General features: G+C 40.4%; 1 protein-coding gene across 3 annotated transcripts; it reads left to right on the forward strand.

Annotated features, from left to right (window-relative positions):
- Positions 1-984: 984 nt before the first annotated feature.
- Positions 985-23,018, forward strand: map3k21 (mitogen-activated protein kinase kinase kinase 21). Of its 3 annotated transcripts, none has more exons than XM_026309107.2 (10): positions 985-2,750; positions 13,186-13,366; positions 13,514-13,662; positions 14,066-14,241; positions 15,664-15,904; positions 16,334-16,456; positions 18,016-18,166; positions 18,577-18,671; positions 18,793-19,623; positions 19,711-23,018. In XM_026309107.2, exons 1-10 carry the CDS (start codon positions 1,958-1,960, stop codon positions 20,079-20,081), a joined length of 3,111 nt encoding a protein of 1,036 aa, XP_026164892.1. In that variant the 5' UTR covers positions 985-1,957; the 3' UTR covers positions 20,082-23,018. The 3 variants fall into 3 exon arrangements, with proteins under 3 accessions (XP_026164892.1, XP_026164893.1, XP_026164894.1); XM_026309108.2 differs by having other exon boundaries at positions 18,796-19,623; XM_026309109.2 differs by having other exon boundaries at positions 14,117-14,241.
- The last annotated feature ends 171 nt before the right edge of the window (positions 23,019-23,189 follow it).

The raw sequence follows: 23,189 nt of genomic DNA on the forward strand, positions 1-23,189 counted from the left end.
TATATGACTCCCACGTTCAGTGTTTATCTGCGCACAATCGCAGAGAATGGGATTGCAGGGAAATTCAGTCTTAGAATCAAGCCACATTGTACACATTGTCTGTGTTGACTATCATTGTTGACTATCATTAAATATACATGCATGCATTCTTGCTTATACACCATCTAAATTAGAAGCTAATTTTTAATGTCTGATTGCTATAGGGCTGGTTGTTTTTGTTTGTTTGATTGTTATTTATTTATTTAATCAATAAAGCATTGTTTTTTCCCAGGACTAACCAAACTTACAATTGCATAAATAGCATAGTGTTTTTGTGTTGCTCTATGTAGGAGGACGGTGGCTTAGTGGTTTCTTTCTTTCCTCCTTTCTGTGTGGAGTTTGCATGTTCTCCCTGTGCTTGCGTGGGTGTACTCTGGTTTCCTCCCACAGTCCAAAAACATGTATGTCAGGTTGATTGGTGACTCTAAATTGCCCATAGGAGTGAGTATGAGTGTGTGAGGTTGTTTGTCTCTATGTGGCCCTGTGATGGACTTGGTGACCTGTCCAGGGTGTACCCCTGCCTTTCACCCAAAGAGAGCTGGGATAGGCTCCAGCAGATCCCTGTGACCATAAATAGGAATAAGCGGGTATAGATAATGGATGGATGTCAGTTTATGTAAGTCACACACATTGAGCACCACTAGATACCAGGGTCACAGTCCTTGTATGCATAACATACTTTATCGTTAAAACTGATTGAGTAATACTAGTGTTTGTTGCAGTTTTATTTATATTTGAAGTACATTGTTAGTATAAAACGGCCTTAAATTGAATCATGGCTGGTGTTTGGAGGAGTAATGTGTCTTTATTCGCTCCACTATTCCCATAATTTCCCTGAAGGCGCGCTCTCCTCACATTCCTACACTGGCTCCTCCTCCCCTCCCCATACGGCTGAGGAGGTCACGTGCCACACGCTCCACCAATCAGAGGACCCCACAGCGAGCAACCAGCGCAGCAGCAGCGTCCCCCCAGATCCTCGGTTCAGCCGCTGCTGGCTGATAGTCCGTCTGGCGAGGACGGCGATGGGGTGCTGTTTTGGTTAGAGATGACTTTTTTTTTCAAGTTTTATCCGCGTATTTTAGCGTTGAAATCCGCGATGTTTGAAGTGCCGTTTACGTGCTCAACCCTGGGCTGTTTTTGTCGTCGCCCAAGGAGAACGAAACTTGGGAAAAACCGACCATGAAGCTGAGAGAAGTAACTTTTTCAGCTGCCTTACTAGTCAACGAGCTGACCTGTGCTAAGCTAACCCGCTAGCCAAACGGCTGGAATGCAGCTCATATTCCTGGTAAAAGTCCACAAGCGAGCAGGCGAGCTTTACATTTTGGGACTCGGTGGCTAATTGTCCTTTATTGAGAACGTTCTTGGAAGAACCCTGTTCCTCGGAGCTTCGCTTTATGCGGACGGTGGACGGTGCAGGTGCACCTCTTGCGGCACCTGCAAGTACTTGGTAACGTAGATCCATCGGTAAAGCTAAGTTTAGCTCGTTCACATTAGCATTAAACAGAAGCAGAAACTATTTTGTGGAGTTTTTTTCTCTAAGAGCTGAGAACATTTGAGAGTCAGAACACTAATTATTAATTCCAGAAGTTATATTCATATTCGAGCGTCAAGTCAGTAAAGTTGTGATAACTGTTAACTAACTAATAAATAGTATTTCGGCTAATCTTAGCCAGCAGCCTCGCTAGCTAGTTATTGACCCTCACTGGGGACGGAGTGGCGACGTGGACACAGACTCTCTCACGGGACTTTGGACACTGTCTGTACCGTGGGCTGAGCACAGAGTTCCCCACTGTCCTCAGCAGCTAGCCTCGTAGATGTGACAGTATGGGGATTTTAAAGAGTTACCTTTCGCCTTTTTAAAGTTTTCGTTTTGATCTAAAAGCGCTGCACCCTATGGTGCCTCTACGGCCACCGAGAAATGGATGTCTCGCAGGCCGCTTTCCCAAACGGTGAAGGGCGGCCGGGCGGCGGTGGGACCGGGGAGCATGCCTGGACTGATTCCCCCACAATTCGGGCGTGGGCCCACTCTGCCCCGCTGTGCCCGACTCGATCCCTGTGGACAGCCGCGTATGACTACGAGGCAAGCGGCGAGGACGAGCTCAGCCTCAGACGAGGGGATGTGGTGGAGGTCCTGTCCAAGGATGCCGCAATCTCCGGGGACGAGGGATGGTGGACGGGTAAAATCAACCACCGGGTCGGGATCTTCCCCTCCAACTATGTCACCTACCAACCCGCTATTTACCGTCTTCCCCCTGCGGGCGGCTCAGTGGGGGTACGAGAGCGAGTTCCGAGCTCGCCGGTCCAGATACCCTTCAGCGAACTGGTACTAGAGGAGATCATAGGCGTGGGTGGATTTGGCAAAGTTTACCGGGGCACATGGAAAGAGCAAGAGGTCGCCGTGAAGGCGGCTCGGCAAGACCCAGATGAGGACATAACAGCCACTGCCGGCAGTGTTAAACAAGAAGCCAAACTTTTTTCCATGCTGCAGCACCCCAACATTATTAAGCTGGAAGGAGTATGCTTGGAGGAGCCCAACTTGTGCCTGGTCATGGAGTATGCCCGAGGCGGGACACTGAACCGGGCGTTGACCGGAAGACGCATCCCTCCGCACATCCTGGTCAACTGGGCCGTCCAGATTGCACGCGGGATGCACTATCTGCACGAGGAGGCCGTGGTACCCATAATCCATCGTGATCTGAAGTCTAGCAACAGTAAGAAAGATTTACTTGTGTGTTTGTGTGTGCTTAATAAATTAAGACCTGATTTAAGGAGAATATTCTAAAGAGGTGCACTGGAGAGTCTTCACATTGTACTTTTTAAAAGTTATTTATAAATAGACTGGTCAGAGCTCAACACTGCTGAGGTAACTGTATTATTGTTAACTAATCTTCTTCAAAAATGAGTACTTTTAATCTCACCTGCCCTAGACAATGTCCCTGTTAAACCTGGCAGCTCCACATGTGTCAACCTGTCTTGCAGATTTGTTAGAAATTACTTAGTGGTTTATGTTTTTAGGAAAACAGGACTTTGTCACTGTCATTTGTCAAAACTCAGTGAATTTACAGGTGGTGGTTTTATAGGTTTTAAAGGTGTGCGGCTGTAGCTGTGGTTGGTGGTACCATCAGGAGGATGTGAAATAAAGTCTGAGTTTGCACAGCTGGGTTGCCCCCCCCCCCCCCCCAAACACACACACACACTCCACTCATCCTTTAATACATGTTTGTTTTCATTCTTTTTTTCAGGACTTTGCATTTATTTACTGGATACTAACCTTATTTTAGTCATCACTTGCACTTGCTTCAACTTAGCCTTTACCCTGGCATTAGCCTAAACCTAACCATACTCTAACCTAAAATGCATTGATCACCTTGTTGGGGCTAGCATCTGGTCCCCAAAGTAAACAGGTTTCAGTCCTCACAGTGTGAGTAATACTAAACACACACACAACCTTTCCCAGCCCCCTCTGCACCATAAGCTGAAATTTTGTTTAAATAGTCAGTGATTTACCAAACACATTACTGAACAGTCAGCCCACATTGCTAGTTTAACCTGAACTAGCTGAGCTAATTAACAGTGGTCATAGGGTAAAAATAAGTCAGCTCAATAACCTATCTAGGTATAATAAGTAGACAAATTTGTTCACTTTTTTCTGTAATGCAGGCCTCTTAGAAATGATGTCTTATTCAGCAGAGAATATGTATGTACAACGACCGCTTGCACTTGTGTTATATTTGAGAAATAAACAAGATAAAGCAGACATTTGGTTATGTCTTGGTAACTTAACAAGGTTATGTAATTTTATTTGTTTCATTGCATTAGCCCATTGCTAGTTCCTTCATGTATTGGTAATAGACCATAGGCCAGCAAACCTTAGTTTCCCAGGACTGAATAATGAATGGACAGGACGTGATAAGAAGTATAGTATGAGTCATATACCCACTGACACAAGCTTCCCACTGCAACTCAGGTGTGTTTACAACTCCGAACGCGGTTTGTCCCTTGGTGACCACAGACATTTCTCAACTGGGGTTCTTGTTGGGAGAAGCTTTGGCCAACCGATATGTATTTATTTCCATATGTGAGACTCAGTGTGTGAATGTAGACACAAAACATGTGAAACGTACACAGACAACACTCCCACCCCCCCTCTTCAGATCACTATGTTAAGGCATTTTGATTAGATTTGAAAAAGGTAAAACTGCCTTGCAGTGTTCTTCAAACATGACCTGTATGATTGTAGTTTCGGTTAATATCACATTGAAGCATGATTTAACAAAAAGTCACAACATGTCAGCCCTCCCAGCTAATAGTGGACTCTACTTATATTCACAAGGAAATAGTAAAAATACTGTGTGATACATCTACGTTAAGACCTAGAGCCGATGATGCAGAATATACTTGTAACACATTATATTCTTTGGAGCAAAAAATGTTTGCAGTTAAGTAGTTTTTCCAGCATAATAAAACTGATTCATTCTCTCAAGATTATTACATCATCCTTGTCTGGAGATTTTCTCCAGAATATTTGAAGCAAAATTTTGAAACAGTGTGTGTTATTTAAGATTTGTGTTAATTATAGGGCAGATGGAGACAGAGGATTTAACTACTGTTTAGACTGGGTGAGCTAATCGGATGTTTGGAGAATACACACAAACTCCCCCTAACAGACACAGCGCTGCTAACACAAGTCACTGTGTTTGTGCTGCCACTTCACTGTGACCCAGAGACAGAATAAACTTTAAGTATGGGGGGAGGATTTTAAACTCAGTTTAGTAGAGACCATCCGCAGATTTCTTATTCCCCTTCTGGGCTGTGATGAAATGGGAGCTCAACATTTTACATTTTGAAGAATGTAACACAGTTGAATTAATTACCTATTTTGATTTTAATTATTCTCGATTTTCACTCCACTGGAGTCCACAGCAAAGCTGTTAACTATACGATGAGACGAAGAAAGACACAATTTTTCCTACCACTTGGTGTGTGCAACAGTTCTCTTAGTTGTGGGTAGTTGATTGAGTGAGGGTCAAAGGTCTAAATATCTGTGGTTAATATACAGTCTTATCTAAATACAGAGAAAGAAAGAAGCTGTATGTGTTTGTTTTGAACTAGGCCAGTGGATTCACAAAGGAAACTCGTGCACTCAAATGGCACCCTGTGGTGTGTTGGGTTGTTTTCCCACTAAAAACCAAGAATAGTGCTGCCTCTAAAAGTTGTTGCATCTGCCAGCATAGGTTTGTTGTGTGTTTGTCTTGATGTTCTGTAAAGGACAAGAATTATCTTCACACAAAAAAGAAAAAGCTAAATACATTGCAATAAGAGGCTGTTAATCAGGAATCTGCCAATTTTTTAATATCTAATGGGAGAATGTATATGATTGTCTCCATGTCTGAAAAGTATTGTCAGGTTGTTTGACTGCATATTTTTTTCTTCTCAGGACAAACCAGGACATAGACAGGTACATATACAGAAGCACCTAAACTTCCCCACCTTCATGCAACTACTCAGCCTGTCATTTATCAACTTATAGTGCACACAGACTCTACGCAGCCAAACATACAGATATTTGATTAATGATTAACCTGTAAAGTAATATGCTGGAAGTCAGTAAGGTTTGCCCAATTGCTTTTGTGTTTTTCAACCTAATCTGTAAAATCCCAGCCTGCAGGGAGGAATGTTGCTAATGAGGGATAAAAGCGTAACATACGTTTGCACAATGGACTGGTCAAGCAGCGGTTGCTAGGCTACTGTGGCCAGAAGAATGGCTAGGACTCGGAGGGTCTCAAAGCCCTCGTTTTGTTTTGTTCCGTTCATATTTAATCTCCCAGAGAGCAGCGGTACTCTTTTATTGCCACAAACGGAGGGGGTTTCCCTTTTTACTTCGTTATTTTTCTCCTTACTTACCTTCCGTCCCTTGTTCCTTTCTGCTCTCTCATGCTCTTATTATTTTTCATGTTTTGGCCAGCACAATTTTAAATCCTTAAAGGGAGATCCAAGCAATACTTTTTTCTTTAGCAAACTTTCTGAGCAAAACCAACCAAGAGTTTTCTCTCTGACAACTATTGTCTATGTAGCTGCAGCCTGATGTAGTGTACGCCTGTGTGCTATAGAGCTCTATTGTTATCAAAGAAGCACTCTTTGAATTCATTAAATAAATATGTTGAATATAGTTTATGATACTATTCCTCAGCGTCAGTTAGGATTGGCTCCAACCCCACATCCCTACACCCTCAGCAGGATAAGCAGTGTAGATAATGCATGAATGTTTTTTTTCTGAAACAGTGCAACTGCCTTTAAAATAAAATTTTTAGATTAGTCATGAGAGTAGCTTCGTTTCAGGCAGAGGTCACTATACATGATTGAAGTTTTGGTTCCATCTTGACAGCATTGCACTAATTTGACAGGATAAGACGTATGAACTGTGTTTGCCATATGCATTCTAAAGAGGGAATATGTCAGTATGTATTTAAATATATATTTTTTTATTGTTCTTTAATGACAGTTGATGTTTGCAAGTTATATCTGGTTTTAGCTATTCAGCAAATACTTGTTGGATTAACTAAATCTAAATTAGAGGTTTTAGACTTTGGAGGACTTTGCTGATATTGATTAACAGGGACTAGTTTTTCATCTTTCTTACCTCCATCGTAGTTCAACCTGTTCTGTCCTTTTGTTGACCTTTCCTTCTTTTCTGTCTCTGATTTTAAACCTTGTTGATCAAACCAGATGTGGCAGTTTGAATAAAGTAGTAAATTTGAGCAAAAAATCACACTGAAACCTGGCCCAGAGCCAGCATTCATAACCAACATCAACTCTGAAGTTTGACATCATAGTGTGAGCAGTAGTATGCCAGGAATGTGTTGCTTGTATGCCACTGAAACTGATGGAGTTCTGCTTGGAACGTGTAGAACGGCATTCTCCCATCAGCAATTGTTTGACTTCATCATGCTGTCCCTGCGTGTCTCTCCCTGTTCCTTTCTTTCTCCACACCCCAGTTCTTCTGTAGGTCTGTTGATACAGGAGCACACGAAAGATTACCTTTCATGTCAGTACACACTGAAGTTAGTATGCATGTCCAGGTATACTGGGCAAAAGTAAGTTTAGTTGCAGAATCATGATTTTGTCAAGCAGTCACATCACTCATAGCTTTTAAGAAATAATACCAGTTTGAGCTGTAATGATTAATCTATTAATACTAGTTGATTAATCCCTTTGTCAATCAGTAGTAAGCTAATTTCACAAGTATTATCATTCAAGTAAATATTCCCCAAAAATTCTGTATTATAAGGCTCTCCTGCTCTTTTGTTTTCTGTTAATTGAATGTCTTTGCGATGTGGACTGTTAGTTAGAAAGAATAGACATTTGAAGGCAGCAGCTTAGTAAGAAATTGTGATGGATATGTTGACACTATTTCTGACATATAGACAAAATCATTAATTGAGAAAATGATTAGAAAATTAATTAATAATGAATAGTTGCATCCCAAGTCCCAGTCATAGTTGACAATAAAATGGTTTACCAAATGATGAATGTTGTATGTGATGAATGTAAGTGACAAATTTGCATATTATAAGTTGCTTTGCTAAACTAATGTAATGTAATAAATGTATCCCTATAATAAGCCTGCTTATGAGATTGTCCATAAAGATGGATATTATCAACATAGCTGTGCCTTTGTTCCAATTGCAATTAAAATAGGAAAAACAGAAATTAGGTATGCACCTGTCACATAGTTTCTGTCCTGGCACCCAAATGTATAGATGACAGACACTACCAGTGTGATACCAGTGCTACCAGATTTGCATGCATCTTCCATTTCATATTGCTTGACTGCCCATTGCTGCATTACTAGGTAACAAAATACTAAACAACCCCAGGTACTTCATAGATTTGGGTTTCTCTGTGGACCTCCCTATTTCTGTGGGAACAGCATCACAAAAGAACACTTCGTAAAGATAGTTTTTCATGACTAGGTCGTGATGAGCCCGCCACAGGAGAGAAACTGTTGAACTTGATGCAGCCCAGAAAATGTTACCTCAAGATAATGCTTTTCTTATCGCTGATTTTTCTGTTGGCTTGTTTTAGTTCTGTAATGTATATATTCTGAGAGAAAAAGCTTTCCTGGATGTTGCAGGGCAACTTTTCTCTGGCTTCCCACAATTACCCCTGGTGACACACAGACAGTTACTGCCTGTCTTTTCTCTGATGAGAGAATGGGCAGAGGGGAGAGAGGAGGAGTGGAGATGCTTTCACTGTGTTTTTTATGACCTCTCCCTGACTGCACCTATTGTTGCAGGGCAGGGTGAAAAGGAAAAGGGCCCACAGCTGAGAAGAGCTGCCTTCCAAATTAACCAATCCCTGCTGTAGCTCCCTAGCACATTGATAGATGCTAATACAGCAAAATGTGCTAGCTGTACACCTTTACCATTTATTGTGTTTAATTAGCCTAGTTACGGGTTAATTCAAGCTTAAATAGACACAAATCCAGGGAGGAAGAGGACATACAAGGAGCAAGTGGCCCAGAGAGACATGATCATGATAGATGGATTTAGCCAGTCATTAGCCCTGATCCTTTTCCCATCAACCAGAATGCCTGGGGGCACTCTCATTTCAACCGGGAAAGACAGACCAGTCGGGGAATGTTTAGCAGCCTTGTTTCTGCTTACTACAGGAAACCCTCTTGCTCTCATGCTTAGTTTGTTGGCACAGTTATGAAAATACTGCCACAGCCAGTTAGGACACTGCAGTCACAACTGTTACAGCAACATGGTGCATCATTGCTTAGTTATATAACAACAACAAAAGAATAAATAAATAAAGTAAGCCTCAGGACTATGAGGAAAATGAAGTATATAAATAATAAGTACCTTAATTAAAAATCTCTCTTGTAGTAAAATAGCATACTATTTTAAATGTTGTTTTTAGAAGTTTTCTCCAATTTGTAGCATTGTACGAAACACAATTTCACACAGCACTTTCTACAGAGACAGATGTAAAAAAAAAAAAAAAAAACTGACTGACTTGGCTTTATAATATGTGTGTCATATGTATCAAATACTATAGATATAGATGTCGCTAAATTGTCTAATACAGTGAAAGTACTAAGTAATGAATAATAACTCTTGTCAGTAAAATCACGGGCTATTTAATGTTTGCCCAATATTAAGCTAATAGATGGACACAAAATAAACGGTATTGCAGTGCACTGTACTTACCAAAACAGTTTTTTTTATTTGTCAAAGGTTTGTGAAATTTCAGTTGCACCAGAATTGCAGGGGATACAGATATTTTTATTATATTGAAGCAAAAAGAAGTGGTCATGATTGCCCAAAAGGTGCGTTTTTTTCTTTTACCTTGACGGGGAGAAAACCATGGGAAGAAGCGTGGGACCTGCTTTGAAGGCAGCAGCTCTGCTTCTGATCTTCCCACTGTTCCACCATGAAAGCTAGGTCTTGGGGATTGGACTGAAGGTAGTGTCTGCCTTAGAGGCATATCCATCTCCAATTGCATTGTCTCCTTCATAACATTTGTAGACAGAGAAGGAGGAGTAGAAGTGCGGAAAACAACATACGGGCTGAGTTCTCAGACCTTTTTATACAAATGTTTTGCCTTCATGTTTATAAAAAAGCAGACAAATAACATAGATGACTTTGGCCTATAGAAATGATTCTAATATACGAGAAAACTCAAGGATGTTATTTTTAATGCATGTGTTAGAACCTTGGCCTAGTTTTACTATCATGGTCTATTTTGACAGGATTAAGATCATGAGATGTGCAAGTAACAGTTAGGTTAGCCTGACTCCGTTCCCCCGAAGCAGGCTTGTCTGAAGGAACAACAGTATTCTGGATTGAGTTGCCAATCACTCCTGATTTAATGCATTAGCTCAGCTTTGTAGGCTTTACTTTTACTAACCCTACACTAAACACAGTAACAGGATCCCTCTTACCACTGAGATTTGTCCTGGGGGATGGCTTTAGGATGAGCCAGAGTATGTTTCTCTTCTTTTTTTTAATACAGTTTTGAGTCTCTAGTTCCACTTACTGTCAGGAGACTGTACTGTAACAGTTTCTGTTTCATTTGAGATAATGCACTTCACTATTTAAATATGAATTTTGACACGTTTTCATGAATTTGTAGTGTTTCCACATTATTTCCTGGTTGCAAAAAATTGACTATCCAAGGGATATGTTTTAAGGATGAACTCTTATTTAAATGAAACTAAATGTTGCTTTTAATATCTGTATCCTCTAATTTACACAGAGCTTTTTCTTGTAAATTAGGCTGATATTACATTTGTGGGTAAAATGACTTGATATGGAGCTTCTTGCTGAAACCATGCTGAGATTAATCCTTTGAATAGAGAGGTCATGGGAGGTGGACTTCAAAGAAGGGCTGGTGACATGAGGTGAGCTATTGGTAAAGAAAAGGCTTTACTGAGTTTCTTACTTCACATATCAAATTTCCCAGATCACTCTCTTTTAAAAACATTATTACAAGTATTACAAGTTTATCGCAGTAAAATTTGATATGCATTTGTGTCACCATTTATTTTCCTATAAATGTAGAGTTTATCCAGTTAACAGTGTATGTGTAATCACATGGCAGACTCAGCAATTATGCAGTATTGTAGTGTGTTTGTGTAATTAGCCTGGCTGCTAATAGACTCCAGTATTTAAACATAATGGTTGGCTGCTGTTTAAAAATGTCTTTGTATCATTACATCAGCATGGAGTCATGTACAGAGGAGTGGGGTCTTCTATCATAAATTTCTAGAGGGCTGACACTGAAGTATCATGGAGCTACAAAGAAAGCATTTGGCTGATATTCTATAGGCCAATCAACCCAGACAGGCTTATCCCAAAACCACTGTTCTTCTATGTTGTGTAACCAACCCATCATAAGTTATTATGAACCTACAGAGTCTGCTTGGAGGAATCTATGGAATCACTGAGACTAGACCTGACAACAGGAAGAATGAGTCCATTACTGGCCTAGTAAAACCTGTTTGCAATGGAATTCCTATTGTTGCACCTTGGGTAGAGGATCCCCTATGTCCCCTAGGCTAGTAATGGCACCAATATCCATGTTATTAGTGGAGATACACAGGAGTCACAGGAGCAAATCTTTTAAATGCAGCTTGAAATCATTTGAGGCTATTTGCAAAAACTTCTTAAATTTTAAATTCCTAACCATTGCTGTCTGTCTGTGTCTCTTGTGTTAGCTGATAATTGGAAGTGTTATAATGCACTTTTGTTTGCAGTTGAAAAGTTAAATGTCCTTTTTGGTTTTAGTTGAAATACTATATTTATAAATAATGCATAGATGAATGCATGCCTGAAAGAATATCTGACATGGTGAGTGAGGACATCATAGTATTAAAAACATGATGTAGTACTTTGGACAATGTAATTTGCATCATTAATGTTTAGAGACTGCACAGACCATTATTTGAAATGTCAAACAGCATTCTATAGATCTGTATGTAACATGTTGCTTTGGCAAGAATACATTTAATTTTAATGCAAGGAGATATTAGCGTCATGTATGTTGACTAATCTCTTGATTAATCATTTAGCTCTTGTATGCATTTTTCATAACCTAAATACTGTAATACACATCTTCAATTAATAGTCACGATGTGTGGTTAGAAACTAATGTATGGGACATAAAAGGATAATCCAGATTAGTGCCAAACAGTGAAATATCCATTTTTAAGCAAACCATGCCAGTAGAGTTGCAGATGGTTATTACATTGTAAATGTAATTTAAGTGCATTTTTGTGCACGACTGTGACAGTTAAATAAAAGGTTTACATGTGTGCGTGCATTTTGGCAGGTTTTAGTTGGGAACCTATGTGGAGGAGTAAGTCCAAGGTCAGTGACTGATACAGCACAAACAGTGCAGCTGCTTCTGTTGAAAGCTCTTATAAAAAATAGTCATTGAACTGAGTAAGAATGTAATTTTGTGATACAGTAGGTGAAAGAACTCAAATATATTGATGTGTTTTCAACACTGCTACTATGCATTTTTATCATTGCATTTTTTCCCATCGGATTATTATCACAGTGTATTCTGCAAAGTTACATTCAGTTATTTTGGATCTTTGCTTGATGTGAATTGTAAACCTTTTCACCCAAACACTTCTGTCAGACCACCTAAAGGCACACAGTTGGTAGGACGTGTTCACATTGACCCTGCAGTGGTAGGTCTGCACGTAAATAATGAAATGGGACAGTTTGTAATGTGAGGAGGTCTTGGCAGAGGCAAAGACAAATGTTGAAAATGATACCAAGAGAATCAAAGGATCAAAGAGTCTCGTTTTGTCTGTTGAGACACAAGTTCATGGCAGAGGCTGCTTCTTCTTATCAAAAACTTTTTTTTTAGTTTAAGGCATGCTCCTGCAACTTTTACTGAACATATTTAACTTTTACTCAGGTTTCCCGTGGTGTCGTTTTGATTTTTCACTATAAAATTCATCTAATTTTCACTACAACAACTGATTAGTTAATTGTTGTATTTGGTTGTGATCGGAATTGCAGTTACATGTGTCTAACCAGAGTGGAAACTAGTCAAAAAAATGTATTGAATTATTAAATACAAATATACAGGGATAACACATTATCAGGGGGACATTTTACTTTTAGACACTTTTTTTTTTCACACACGATTGGTGTAGAGGTTCTTGACTTTACACATGAGTGGGTTGTGTCTTGTGGCTGAAGCCAAGTATAGTGTTACAGGCAGGTTTAGAGAGGTCTGGCTGTCTTTTAATGTGTTAATCAGTTTTAGGACCTGAGGACAGGTGCTTTGTGCTGCTGTCAACCTTCTGCTTCTACAGTAATAAATGACCTGCATACTGCTGTTGGCCCTGCTGAATATCAACTATCATCTGCTCACCTGCATGGCTGTCTTTTTCTCTTTTCCCCACTCTTTTTATTTCTCTTTCTCACTCATCTTTCTCCTTTTTCTTGTACCCCCTGTCACTTTCATTCCAGTCCTGCCTTTTCCATTGCTTTCCCTCATTTATATCTTTAATGGCCTTTGCCTCATGTATCTTTACTTATCTTCCTTTTTTGCTCTTGTCACACATCTCCTCCATGACCTTTCACTAATGTGTCTTTTCTCCCACTGTTCCCTTCTCAGTTTTATTACTTGAAAAGATTGAAAATGACGACATCGGGAGGAAAACCTTGAAGATCACAGATTTCGGCCTGGCCAGGGAGTGGCACAAAACCACAAAAATGTCTGCAGCAGGCACCTACTCCTGGATGGCCCCCGAGGTCATCAAGTCATCTCTGTTCTCCAAAGGCAGTGACGTCTGGAGGTATGACAAGTAACACCCCACACACAGACTCGAGTAATGTTTCTTCTCATTCTCATTTGTCTCATTATAACTAATTCTTTTATTACAACATTCTTCGTCTTTCCTTCAATTTCTTGTTTTTTCCTTTCTATGTGCGTCATTCACCAGCTATGGCGTCTTGCTGTGGGAGCTGTTAACAGGGGAGGTGCCATACCGAGGAATAGACGGCCTGGCTGTTGCTTATGGTGTGGCAGTCAATAAGTTAACTCTGCCAATCCCTTCAACTTGCCCTGAACCTTTTGCCAAGCTCATGGAAGGTAAAAGAACAAGAGAGAGGTGGCAAACCTACAGGATGAAGGAAAATATGTCCTGAACTACAGTTTAATTTCAGGGTCGTTTGGACAGTCTTGTCATTTACCTCATCCTGATGGGTAGATATACTTCATCCAATTTGAGAGTCTAAGGACAGTTGTAGGCTGTACAGATTTGTGATGTGATATTGGGCTACAAAAATCTGTTTGCCTAGTATTATGTTACCACCAATAGTTTCTACCAACCCTTAACATAATTGAAACTATGTGTGACTGTTTAATTAGATTAGATTCAACTTTATTGTCATTACACATACACACTACAAGGCACACATTTGCAAGGCAACGAAATGCAAAATGAAATTAATGTTTTAATCTCTATTCTGTACATCGCAATGTGTGTGTCCAGAGTGTTGGGACCAGGATCCACATGTGCGTCCCTCCTTCTCCTGCATCCTAGAGCAGCTCTCAGCCATCGAGGAGGCAGTGATGGCCACCATGCCCCAAGAATCCTTCCACAGCATGCAGGATGACTGGCGTGTGGAGATCCAGGAGATGTTTGATGAGCTCAGAACCAAAGAGAAGGTGGTGCTCTCAGAAACCCATAGAACATTTGTATATTGTGGGAAGTTAGAAAACCTGCTATACAGTATGTGGAACAGACCTTATATTCCTCTTGCACTATTATTTGCTTTTTGTAGTTGTTTTGGTCTGACCATGCCATATTGCTTTGTGACAGCGTTTATGGACTAAAATGTTTGATAGATTACTTTCAGAGAACAAGGTAATCATCTGTTAAGCAAAACGAGTCATTAATGCCAATGTGCTTTAGCGTACTTCCCCTTGTTAAGACCTTAATCTGCTTCCTGCGTAAGTCCTCTGTCACTGGCTTAAAGAAGGGGGTTAATTAGTGTTTGGAGTAACAGCAGGATCAGCTCACTGAGCTGGGTCAACGACTGGTGAACTGAATGACACAGATGCTGAAAACTCCACAAGTGGGTGTGTTGTTTTAAGAGATTAAATTTATGCTTTAGATTATTTTATTCTCTTGTATTATAGATTTGTTTGTTGGTTCAGCTTTGTTGTTGTTCACCAATTATGCTAAGCCATTGTTTGAACATTCACCATCATGGAGTCGGCTTACATATAGAAATACTTAACTGCTATTATTTACATTTCTTTACTATGACAGACTCTAAAAAATTTTTGCGTGATATGTAAAGTTTGTATTACTCAACATAAAAATTAAAAGTGCTGAGCTTTTTCCCATCATTCATTTCAAAAGATTAGTTGTAAAATAATGCACCACATCAGCTGTTTTCCTGTAAACGTCGCACAGTAATCTGAGTCAAGGTGGGTGGCTGAAGGGGCTTGATTGTAAAGCAGCTTTATGAAAGTCATCCAGTAAGGATTATTATTAGTCAGCTGAGATAAATTAAAGAAAAAAATAGAAGGAATGAAGAAAGAGTAATCCATGGGTGGAGACAAGACTCTAGCTGTGTAAGAGCAGCCACTAATCTCCTGAATCTAACTTTGTTGCCTAAGTAGATGTTTGTCTGCAAGAGCTTTTCTCCTGTTAAACAGGAATTATGAAATGTGTTTCTACCCGTTTGCTTTTCCCAGTGTTAGCCCTTCTGTCTTTAAAGTGTCTAAATCCTAATGTCTAATGGCGTCATGTGCAGACATCAGTAGGAATACTGTTCACCAGAAGCGCAACTTTGAGAAATAGCACAAATAGAAAATGGAAACATGACTGTAACAGCACAGACCAGTGTGTAACATCTTTAAGAGGGAAGGTTTAAGTGGGTCAGAGTACTTCCCTGTGTTTAATGAGCATGATAATCTTGAGGGTCTGTCACATTGTTTTAACCATGTGTTTGCCAAATATTTCTCTGCTTGGCTAATGTAGGTGTTAATGTCCAGTTTAACAGTGAACCCAGGAGATAACAACCACAGAGGTCTGTCTACCACTATAAGCATATAAGTCTTAATACCTGGTTCTTCCAGGAGCTACGTTCCAGGGAAGAGGAGCTAACACGGGCCGCCCTCCAGCAGAAGTCTCAGGAGGAGCTGCTGAAGCGACGGGAGCAGCAGCTGGCAGAGCGGGAAATCAACGTGCTGGAGAGAGAGCTCAACATCCTCATTTTCCAGCTTAACAAAGACAAGCCCAATGTGAAAAAGAGGAAAGGCAAATTCAAACGTTCCCGCCTTAAACTGAAAGATGGAAACCGCATCAGCCTGCCCTCAGGTGAGTTTTTTTGTTTGTTTTTTTGTTTTTGTTTTTTTATGTTGGTCTTATAATATCTTTAGTACTTTAATCAAGGAGAAACATATTCTCTACTTAAAAATGTTGTTAGACAGAAACCATCAACATAATATTATGCTAAGTCTCTTTTAAATACAGTAAGCCTGTCTGCTTCTAGGCAGCTCAGTCAGCAAACTTAAATACATCCAAAGTTTTCATTTGCATGCCATGTAAAATGTGTAATTATAAATCTACATAGTATTGAAAATACAGACTGTAGTGCTTGTGTGCTCTAGTGTTCCAGTGGTAGAATATTTGCATTGTGTTGAACATTTAAGGATACATGTTGGTGTTTAATCACTCTTAACTTTTCACAGACTGGAATGTCTTTAATGCCCTGATCATACTATATGTGCATGTTGTATTTTGCAGACTTCCAGCATAAGATCACTGTGCAGGCATCACCTTCCATGGACAAGAGGCGGAGCCTTCATAGCACCAGTTCCTCTCCTCCCAGCAGTCCCACACTCATCCCCCGACTACGAGCCATTCAGCGTGAGTCCTTTTCTGTTTGAATTCTGATTATGTCCTTCACATCTGTATCAGTATTTTTTATATTGTGAGAGTCTTGGTCTGGATTATTAAATTTGTGCATTTAAAAATATAACAGTTCTTAAAGTTCTGGGAACTGGGAACAGTGTTATTCACAGTGACAGGAGCTGTGGGACAAAAGCAGTCAGCAAGTTGTTTGAACAGTTTGATAATGTTGTTAGTCACGCATCAAAGGCCCTGCAATAACTGGGACAAATTCCTCTTGAGCATTTAGGGTAGATTCTGACACTTAGACAGAGGGTGCAGATTGTTGCTGAGAAACACTGTATTTGTTATGATAAACCCTAATAGAGATGATTGATATAAATCCAAATTGCGCAAAATAGCCCACGAAAATTCACATGGTTCAGGGAGAGGTATAAAACTGCATGAATAAAGAAATGCATTTCTCTCCGTTTATCGTGTGTGTATATATACACATACAGATATAATTTTATTCAAGGCTGCTTGGCTTCTAACATTTTCTTGTGTTCTGTCTCCATATTATGTTTTACAGCAAGTTCTAGGTGGGAGCTAGGAGCTACTATAACTGTTAAAATGGTGATGAGATAACATGTATGTTTCCCTCCTCAGTGATGTCCCGTATGCAGAGGGATAGTTTGTATGTTTACCAACAGGATGTTGATCTGACCAGCGAGCTCACAGCCTACTGTGGGTTCAGGAGGAAAGGCAAGCTTTTGGCTGCACACATGCAGCATGGGTGTGGACTAACAGCACCAAGTGCTGCATGTGATGATTGGCTAACTTTGACAGTTCAGAATTGGGTTTGATGCCCATCACTGGGGATTGTATGTACTGACTGGCCAGGTTTTCCTGATGTGTGGATTTTAATAACATTTTGGTGTTGATTAAAATTGTTTCATGCTGATGAGGTTTATGCCACAGACTTGGGCCATCCTGTTTTTCATATTAGTTTTGGAATAATACTGTACTGGTTTGAATTCAATTGTATCTTTTCTTTTAAAATTATATTGGTAGTACTGTTAATAGATTTTCCATTTTATGGGAATTTTGGCCCTCGTCTGTTGCCCTGTTTTGGTGGGTCCTGCATTCTCTTACATATTTATAATTCAAGTTTATTCCAACTTTTGGGGTTGTGGCTTCAGTTTTCTGTCTTTTTGGTTTTAAATTTGCAGAGACTTATTTATACTGATGGTGGTTTTTAGTATGAAAAGGTTAAATAGTCACTGTGGATCTTCTTCAATCTAACAGGGTTAATTCAAGTTATTAAAGGCTTATATCTGTCCAGTATAGAATAGCCTGCAAATCACAAACCCTTTAAGAAAGTACACTGAAGTGTTACAAGCTTATTTAAACTATTAAGCACTCTCTGACTATATAGCTGGAACATTAAAAATATGAGATGTATTTCTGCTGGTATTTACAGATGCATAGTACCTTTAATAATCTTACTAACGTGTTCACACCACAGCAGAATTTTTATGGACAACATCTTGCTGCAGTTGTTTGAGTCCTTTGTAACACTTCTGGTTACTGTTAAGTTACTCAAGATGAGAGCAACCGTACATGGGGCCGCAGCACCCTCTTCAGGCCAGAGGAGTTTGATGACGTGAAAAAGGGAATCAAGAAGAAAGGAAGAACATGGGGCCCCAGTTCAGTACAGAGCAAAGAAAGACCTGCTGCTGCTGAGAGGTGCAGTGCGCGCGCGCACACACACACACACACACACACACACACACATACATACACATACACATATAGAGACACACAGACAAAAACAGGCTTGAATCTTTTCAGTCATTTCATCTGAAATTGGCAACCATTTGGTTCCTATTCTTAAACACTAAAACCATAAACTTCAGTCTTAATTGTTGATGTTTTATGTCTAATACAAGTGAAAATATTTCAGTAGTAATTCATTGCGTTAACTTATTTGGCTACTGCACCCCTTCTGCCTTAAGAATTCTGGTGCCCCACAATGCAGAAGTATCCTCACTACTTTGGTTTCAGTCTGAAATTGGTCCTCATCATGATATTAACACCGGCCCACACAGATACATGTTTTCTTGTCCCTCTTATCTCTACCTGTGTGTTATTTTTAGAGTGCGGCCTCTGTCAGACGGCAGTAACCCCTGGTCCACCAGCCTGGTGAAGTCCCAGAAGTCTGTTCCTCTCGCTTCCCTGTTTGCTGAACAAGGTGAGCTGAAAATCCACTTTAATGATATATGTTTTAAAATTTGAAGATCACTTATATTTATTTTATAAGTATTGTGGTTTCCTCAGCATGTTTTGCCTGATTTTTGTTTCTGTGTTTTCAGCGGGGGCTGGTAAAGATGAGGCATTCCCCCAGGATTGTCCTGATAGCAGCTCCAAACCAAAGCAGCTCAAATTCCCCAACCAGGTGTACATTGATCTACCTCTCTGGAGGGATGAGCAGCAGCCTCAGACTCCCAGTGGGCATTGTGGGCTGGGAGATGGTGGGGTTGTGGCAGCTGGTCAGGGTGGCCCACCAGAGACCCCAGATGACCCTTATACCACTACATCCACCTCTTCCACTTCCACCACTCCACAGCTCACGCCCACCAACAGCCTGAAGCGGACATCAGCCCGCCGCAAGACTGACTCGGTGCTATATGGCTGCGGCTCTTTGTTAGCTTCTGTTGTGCTCGGTTATGACATCAGGGAGGCTCTCAAAAACTCAGCACCTAGTGAAGATTGTGAGCCTCAGCGTGAGGAGAAAGAGAAGAAGAAAAAGGAGGGCCTCTTTCAGCGCGCAACCCGGTTCCGACGCAGCACCTCACCACCGAGTGGTCGCTCTCGCAAAGATGAGGCCTCATCAAACCACACCTCCACCCAACCTGTCAATCTAATCTCCATGTCAGCCATTATGGAATGCAACTCCACAAAGTGTCTTTTACAGTCTGAGGCAGAGGTTTCAGAGTGTACCCTTGGGCAGGTTGAGCTTGTGGCTGTCAATCATAGCCCTGAGCCATCCAGACCCAGCCCAGTAGTATCCACAGAAGGTCAATGTAACAGCACTGCAGCTAAAATACAAACACCAGTGCAAACCCAAAGCCAGCCACCAGAGCAGAGCAATCATAATACAGGGACACGACTGCGCAGAAAGAAATACATCACCAGCAACAGTAGTGAGTATGGTACATGGAGAGTGGAGAATTAGCATGTTTATAGAGATAAAAATATTTACTCTGTAAAAATATCTGCTCTGTTTCCAGCCAATGGTCCACCCACTCTGCCTCCTCCATCTGCACAGAAGAAGCAGGAGAAAGAGAAGGACAGAATGTCAGAGAAGCATTCTAGTGGTGAGCCCTTCTCCCGACCACGGCCAGTGTCTTTCAGGGCCCGGCCCCATGCCTGGGCCCTGCTGCGAGGCCGCAACAAGAGCTACTCCCTGGGCCACTACTCTGGAGACAAGACGGCACAAAACATAAACATGGTGCTGTCGACAGAGGTGGGGGTGGGCTGCTCTCTGCTAGACATGGACACAGAGGGCCAAAAACGAGACTGTACCGTACCGCTCTGCCGCATTCAGAGTTCCCCCGCACGGCCTTCTGTCTTTGAGCTGGAGAAAGAGTTCCTCTCTTAGGAGCCTTAACTGATGCACTGTTGTCATAGTTCATCCCTAGAGCTTCCCAGAAAGCATTCAGACAGAATTTTTGGCGTAGAACTCCTGGAGGGTTTAGAACAAGGCTGTGTTTTTTCCATTTAAAAAAGAAAAAAAAAAATGGTTTCATAACATAGAACCCAGCTTTGTCTTAGTTCTAGAACATAGTGACGTCAGTGTTCTAGAGCTTAACCAAGTCTGAGACTGCTAGAAGACATGTGTCACAGGAGTTCTAGAATGTGCACCCTTATCTCAGTTTGAGATTGGCCTTTTATTTGTGAGGCCTTACACATACACACACAGTTCTCCTTCTAGAGCTGGAACAGAAGATCTTTCCCTGGTCCAGTGGTGCTCTACTGCAACATTTGTTCGTTCATCTCTCTCCTGCTTTAGCACCCTCTTCCTTTCTTGTTCTGTCTGTGCAGCTAAACGTTGACCGCTGCTGCAGTTTTCACAACACAATACCCTCACCTTTTTATTTATATATATATTTTTATAGGTAATTTAATATGAAGAGACTTTGACCTTTCTTTAGCAACCAGCAGAATATACCATACATTCCATGTCAGTTTGAAAGTTGTGCGATCATGCTTTTAGATTTTTTTGACTTGAGAATCATGCATGCATGTACCCTTAAAATGTTGAACAAAAAAATTATGCCTTGTTTGTAAATATAGTTGTTTTGTATTTCATATATGCTGTTGTACGATATGTAACGCAATGCTGCAGTTCAGTTTGTGTTTTAGGTACAGTTACATACTGTATTGTAGCAGGGATGCAAGTATGTTTCTTCCCAGGGTGCCCTGAAAAATTTTCAGATACAGGTAGAAAAACACTGGAAGTCCTATTGAACGGACATGGAAGTGAGTTTTTAATGAGCATTATGGTTACACGTTAGTAATATGGATTTTTTTAAGAGTATTTATAGAAAAGTTTTTTGGTTAATATTTCCTATACTCAGTGCACTGCAACAGAGTCAGGGGGACACTTCAGCCATGAATGTTCATGAATGTTGTCTAGAAATCACTACAAATGGTTGAATTTATAATCTAATCCCCCTGATGACAGCTGATTGGCTGGATCTGTAATGACACAGCCTGGGAGTAGCCACATATAAGGATTTGGTATTTTAAGATGCTGTTGTGATTGCTAAGATCAGAGAATGACAATACCTCTTCTGTGAACCAGACTGATCATGTGCCTTCAAAGACTAAATATTTTTATATCTACTACTTATTCTCATTCGTATTATCATTTGCATGCAATTTAGATTTTTTTTTTTCCCCAGCATCCCAGATTTCACGTCTTTGCTCTTATTAGTTTAAAGAGCTGAACCTCGGGATGAATTAGGGTAATGACCAAGGTCCTCCTCTGCTGCACTCCACCATGTTTTTAAGTTATGTAAACATTTTAATCTCCGCCTCAGTTGCAAGAAGCATTGAGACACTGCCAGTGGCGATGTCACTCCCAACCATGAAATCGTAAATGCAAAGTTAAGCCCACCACCTTGTGCAGTGCTATGCTAAGAGCCTGCACTAGTTTAAGTTTGCAGGCGCATGATGAGCAAAGCAGAACATTGCCAGCCAGAGATATTAAAAATACACTTTAATATTGGACCAAAAAGGGCCATTAAACCATCTCTTTAATAGGACCACTTGCACTGCTAGATTTATATGGTTGGCTTTATTTCTTTTAGTACACTTTGTAAACATGAAACAAATGTCTTCCAAAATTCTGTCTCATCCAGCTCTCGAAGATTTTGGGATATTTGACATCAGACTTTGTGAAGAGAGGGAAGACAGTTTGCTTTTCATATGGTACTGTAAACAAAGAGTCAGATGAATGATTTCCTCAGGCTTAACAAAGGGCTTATTATCCTGACTTTCATTGGACCTCTGTGAATTTCACAATATGGAGGTCTGACTCCATATTCTATATTGTACCTAGTTCCATGGTCACTCCCAGACCACTCCCCGAAAAGAACAAATTAACATTGTTCTTAAATGTTGACTGATTATATTTCCATAGTGTTTTATTGCTGTCTTATTTGAGTCTGTTTTTGAAAAGTTCATTAGAAAATTGACCTTTTAAAGAACAAAACACTTGTTTACAGTAAGACATGAATTCCCAAATGGTGTAAATATAATTGTGATTCCTGGTATGTGCATCACTGTGGCATCTTATGCTTTAGAATGTAAACTATCTCATGTTCTGTATTTTGTTACCAACACTGTAAAGGCCTTACTTATCATCAAGCTGTTAAAGGTGCAGTTTACAAGCCAAGAAATTGCTGGGGTTTACACATTGTTTTATGAATGAAGGATATCTGTAAATACCACATTGCACTGCCACTGTACATTTCCCTCAGAATAGTGTATTTCAGTTTAACTCTCAAGTTTGCAGTGTGTTGTCCAGTCACAGATCTTTGTTGGCTAGTGGTCAACAAAGCTGTTTGGTCTATTTAAGAGTAACTATAACTTGCCATACCCAAACAAACATTCCAGTGCATTTGACAAACTGCAGCAGAAATATTGTGAAACCAGTTATCAATATGGTGCATTCAAGCCTCTGGCTACAGGACCAAATTTAATTTAACCCACACTAAGGTCTCTCTGTCTTCAGGACCAAAACCACTAAATGAAGTTAGCTGCTGAACTACTCTGTATAAAAACTTCAACAACTTTAGAGGTGAAGTGCAGAGCTGTTACTACAAGCCCTTGACCTTCTTTATCCAGTGCAAAGACTTCCTGTGTAAAACAACACTTCCTTAAAATCACTGAACCCTTGCATCACACTGAATATGTCAGCTTGAAATACATCTGTTTTTGTTTTCATTACAGTATTGGCTGTGTTTCACGCCTGATTGATCAAGAGTATCGAGTTTATCGACATTTTGAATAAAGTCTAAATCTAGACGAATGTCGCCTTCTGTTTTTCTGTGGAGGCTCAGTCACTACAGTTGATTTGGTGTTTTTTCATCCAGATTATTTATGTTTAAGCGGCTCCTGTTCCTTTATTAGATCATTAATACTCAGTGCACGTGTAGCATTGTATGGCTGTAGCTCATTTGTGTTTTGCTTGTCCGCTATA

This window comes from Mastacembelus armatus, chromosome 15 (genome assembly GCF_900324485.2).
Source record: "Mastacembelus armatus chromosome 15, fMasArm1.2, whole genome shotgun sequence".
Classification (NCBI taxonomy): domain Eukaryota; kingdom Metazoa; phylum Chordata; class Actinopteri; order Synbranchiformes; family Mastacembelidae; genus Mastacembelus; species Mastacembelus armatus.

Coding starts and splice junctions, on each gene's coding strand:
- map3k21 (XM_026309107.2), top strand. CDS start 1,958: ATGGATGTCTCGCAGGCCGCTTTCCCAAACGGTGAAGGGCGGCCGGGC. Junction 14,242..15,663: donor AGCTCAGAACCAAAGAGAAG/GTGGTGCTCTCA, acceptor TGGTTCTTCCAG/GAGCTACGTTCCAGGGAAGA. Junction 18,167..18,576: donor AGACCTGCTGCTGCTGAGAG/GTGCAGTGCGCG, acceptor TGTTATTTTTAG/AGTGCGGCCTCTGTCAGACG.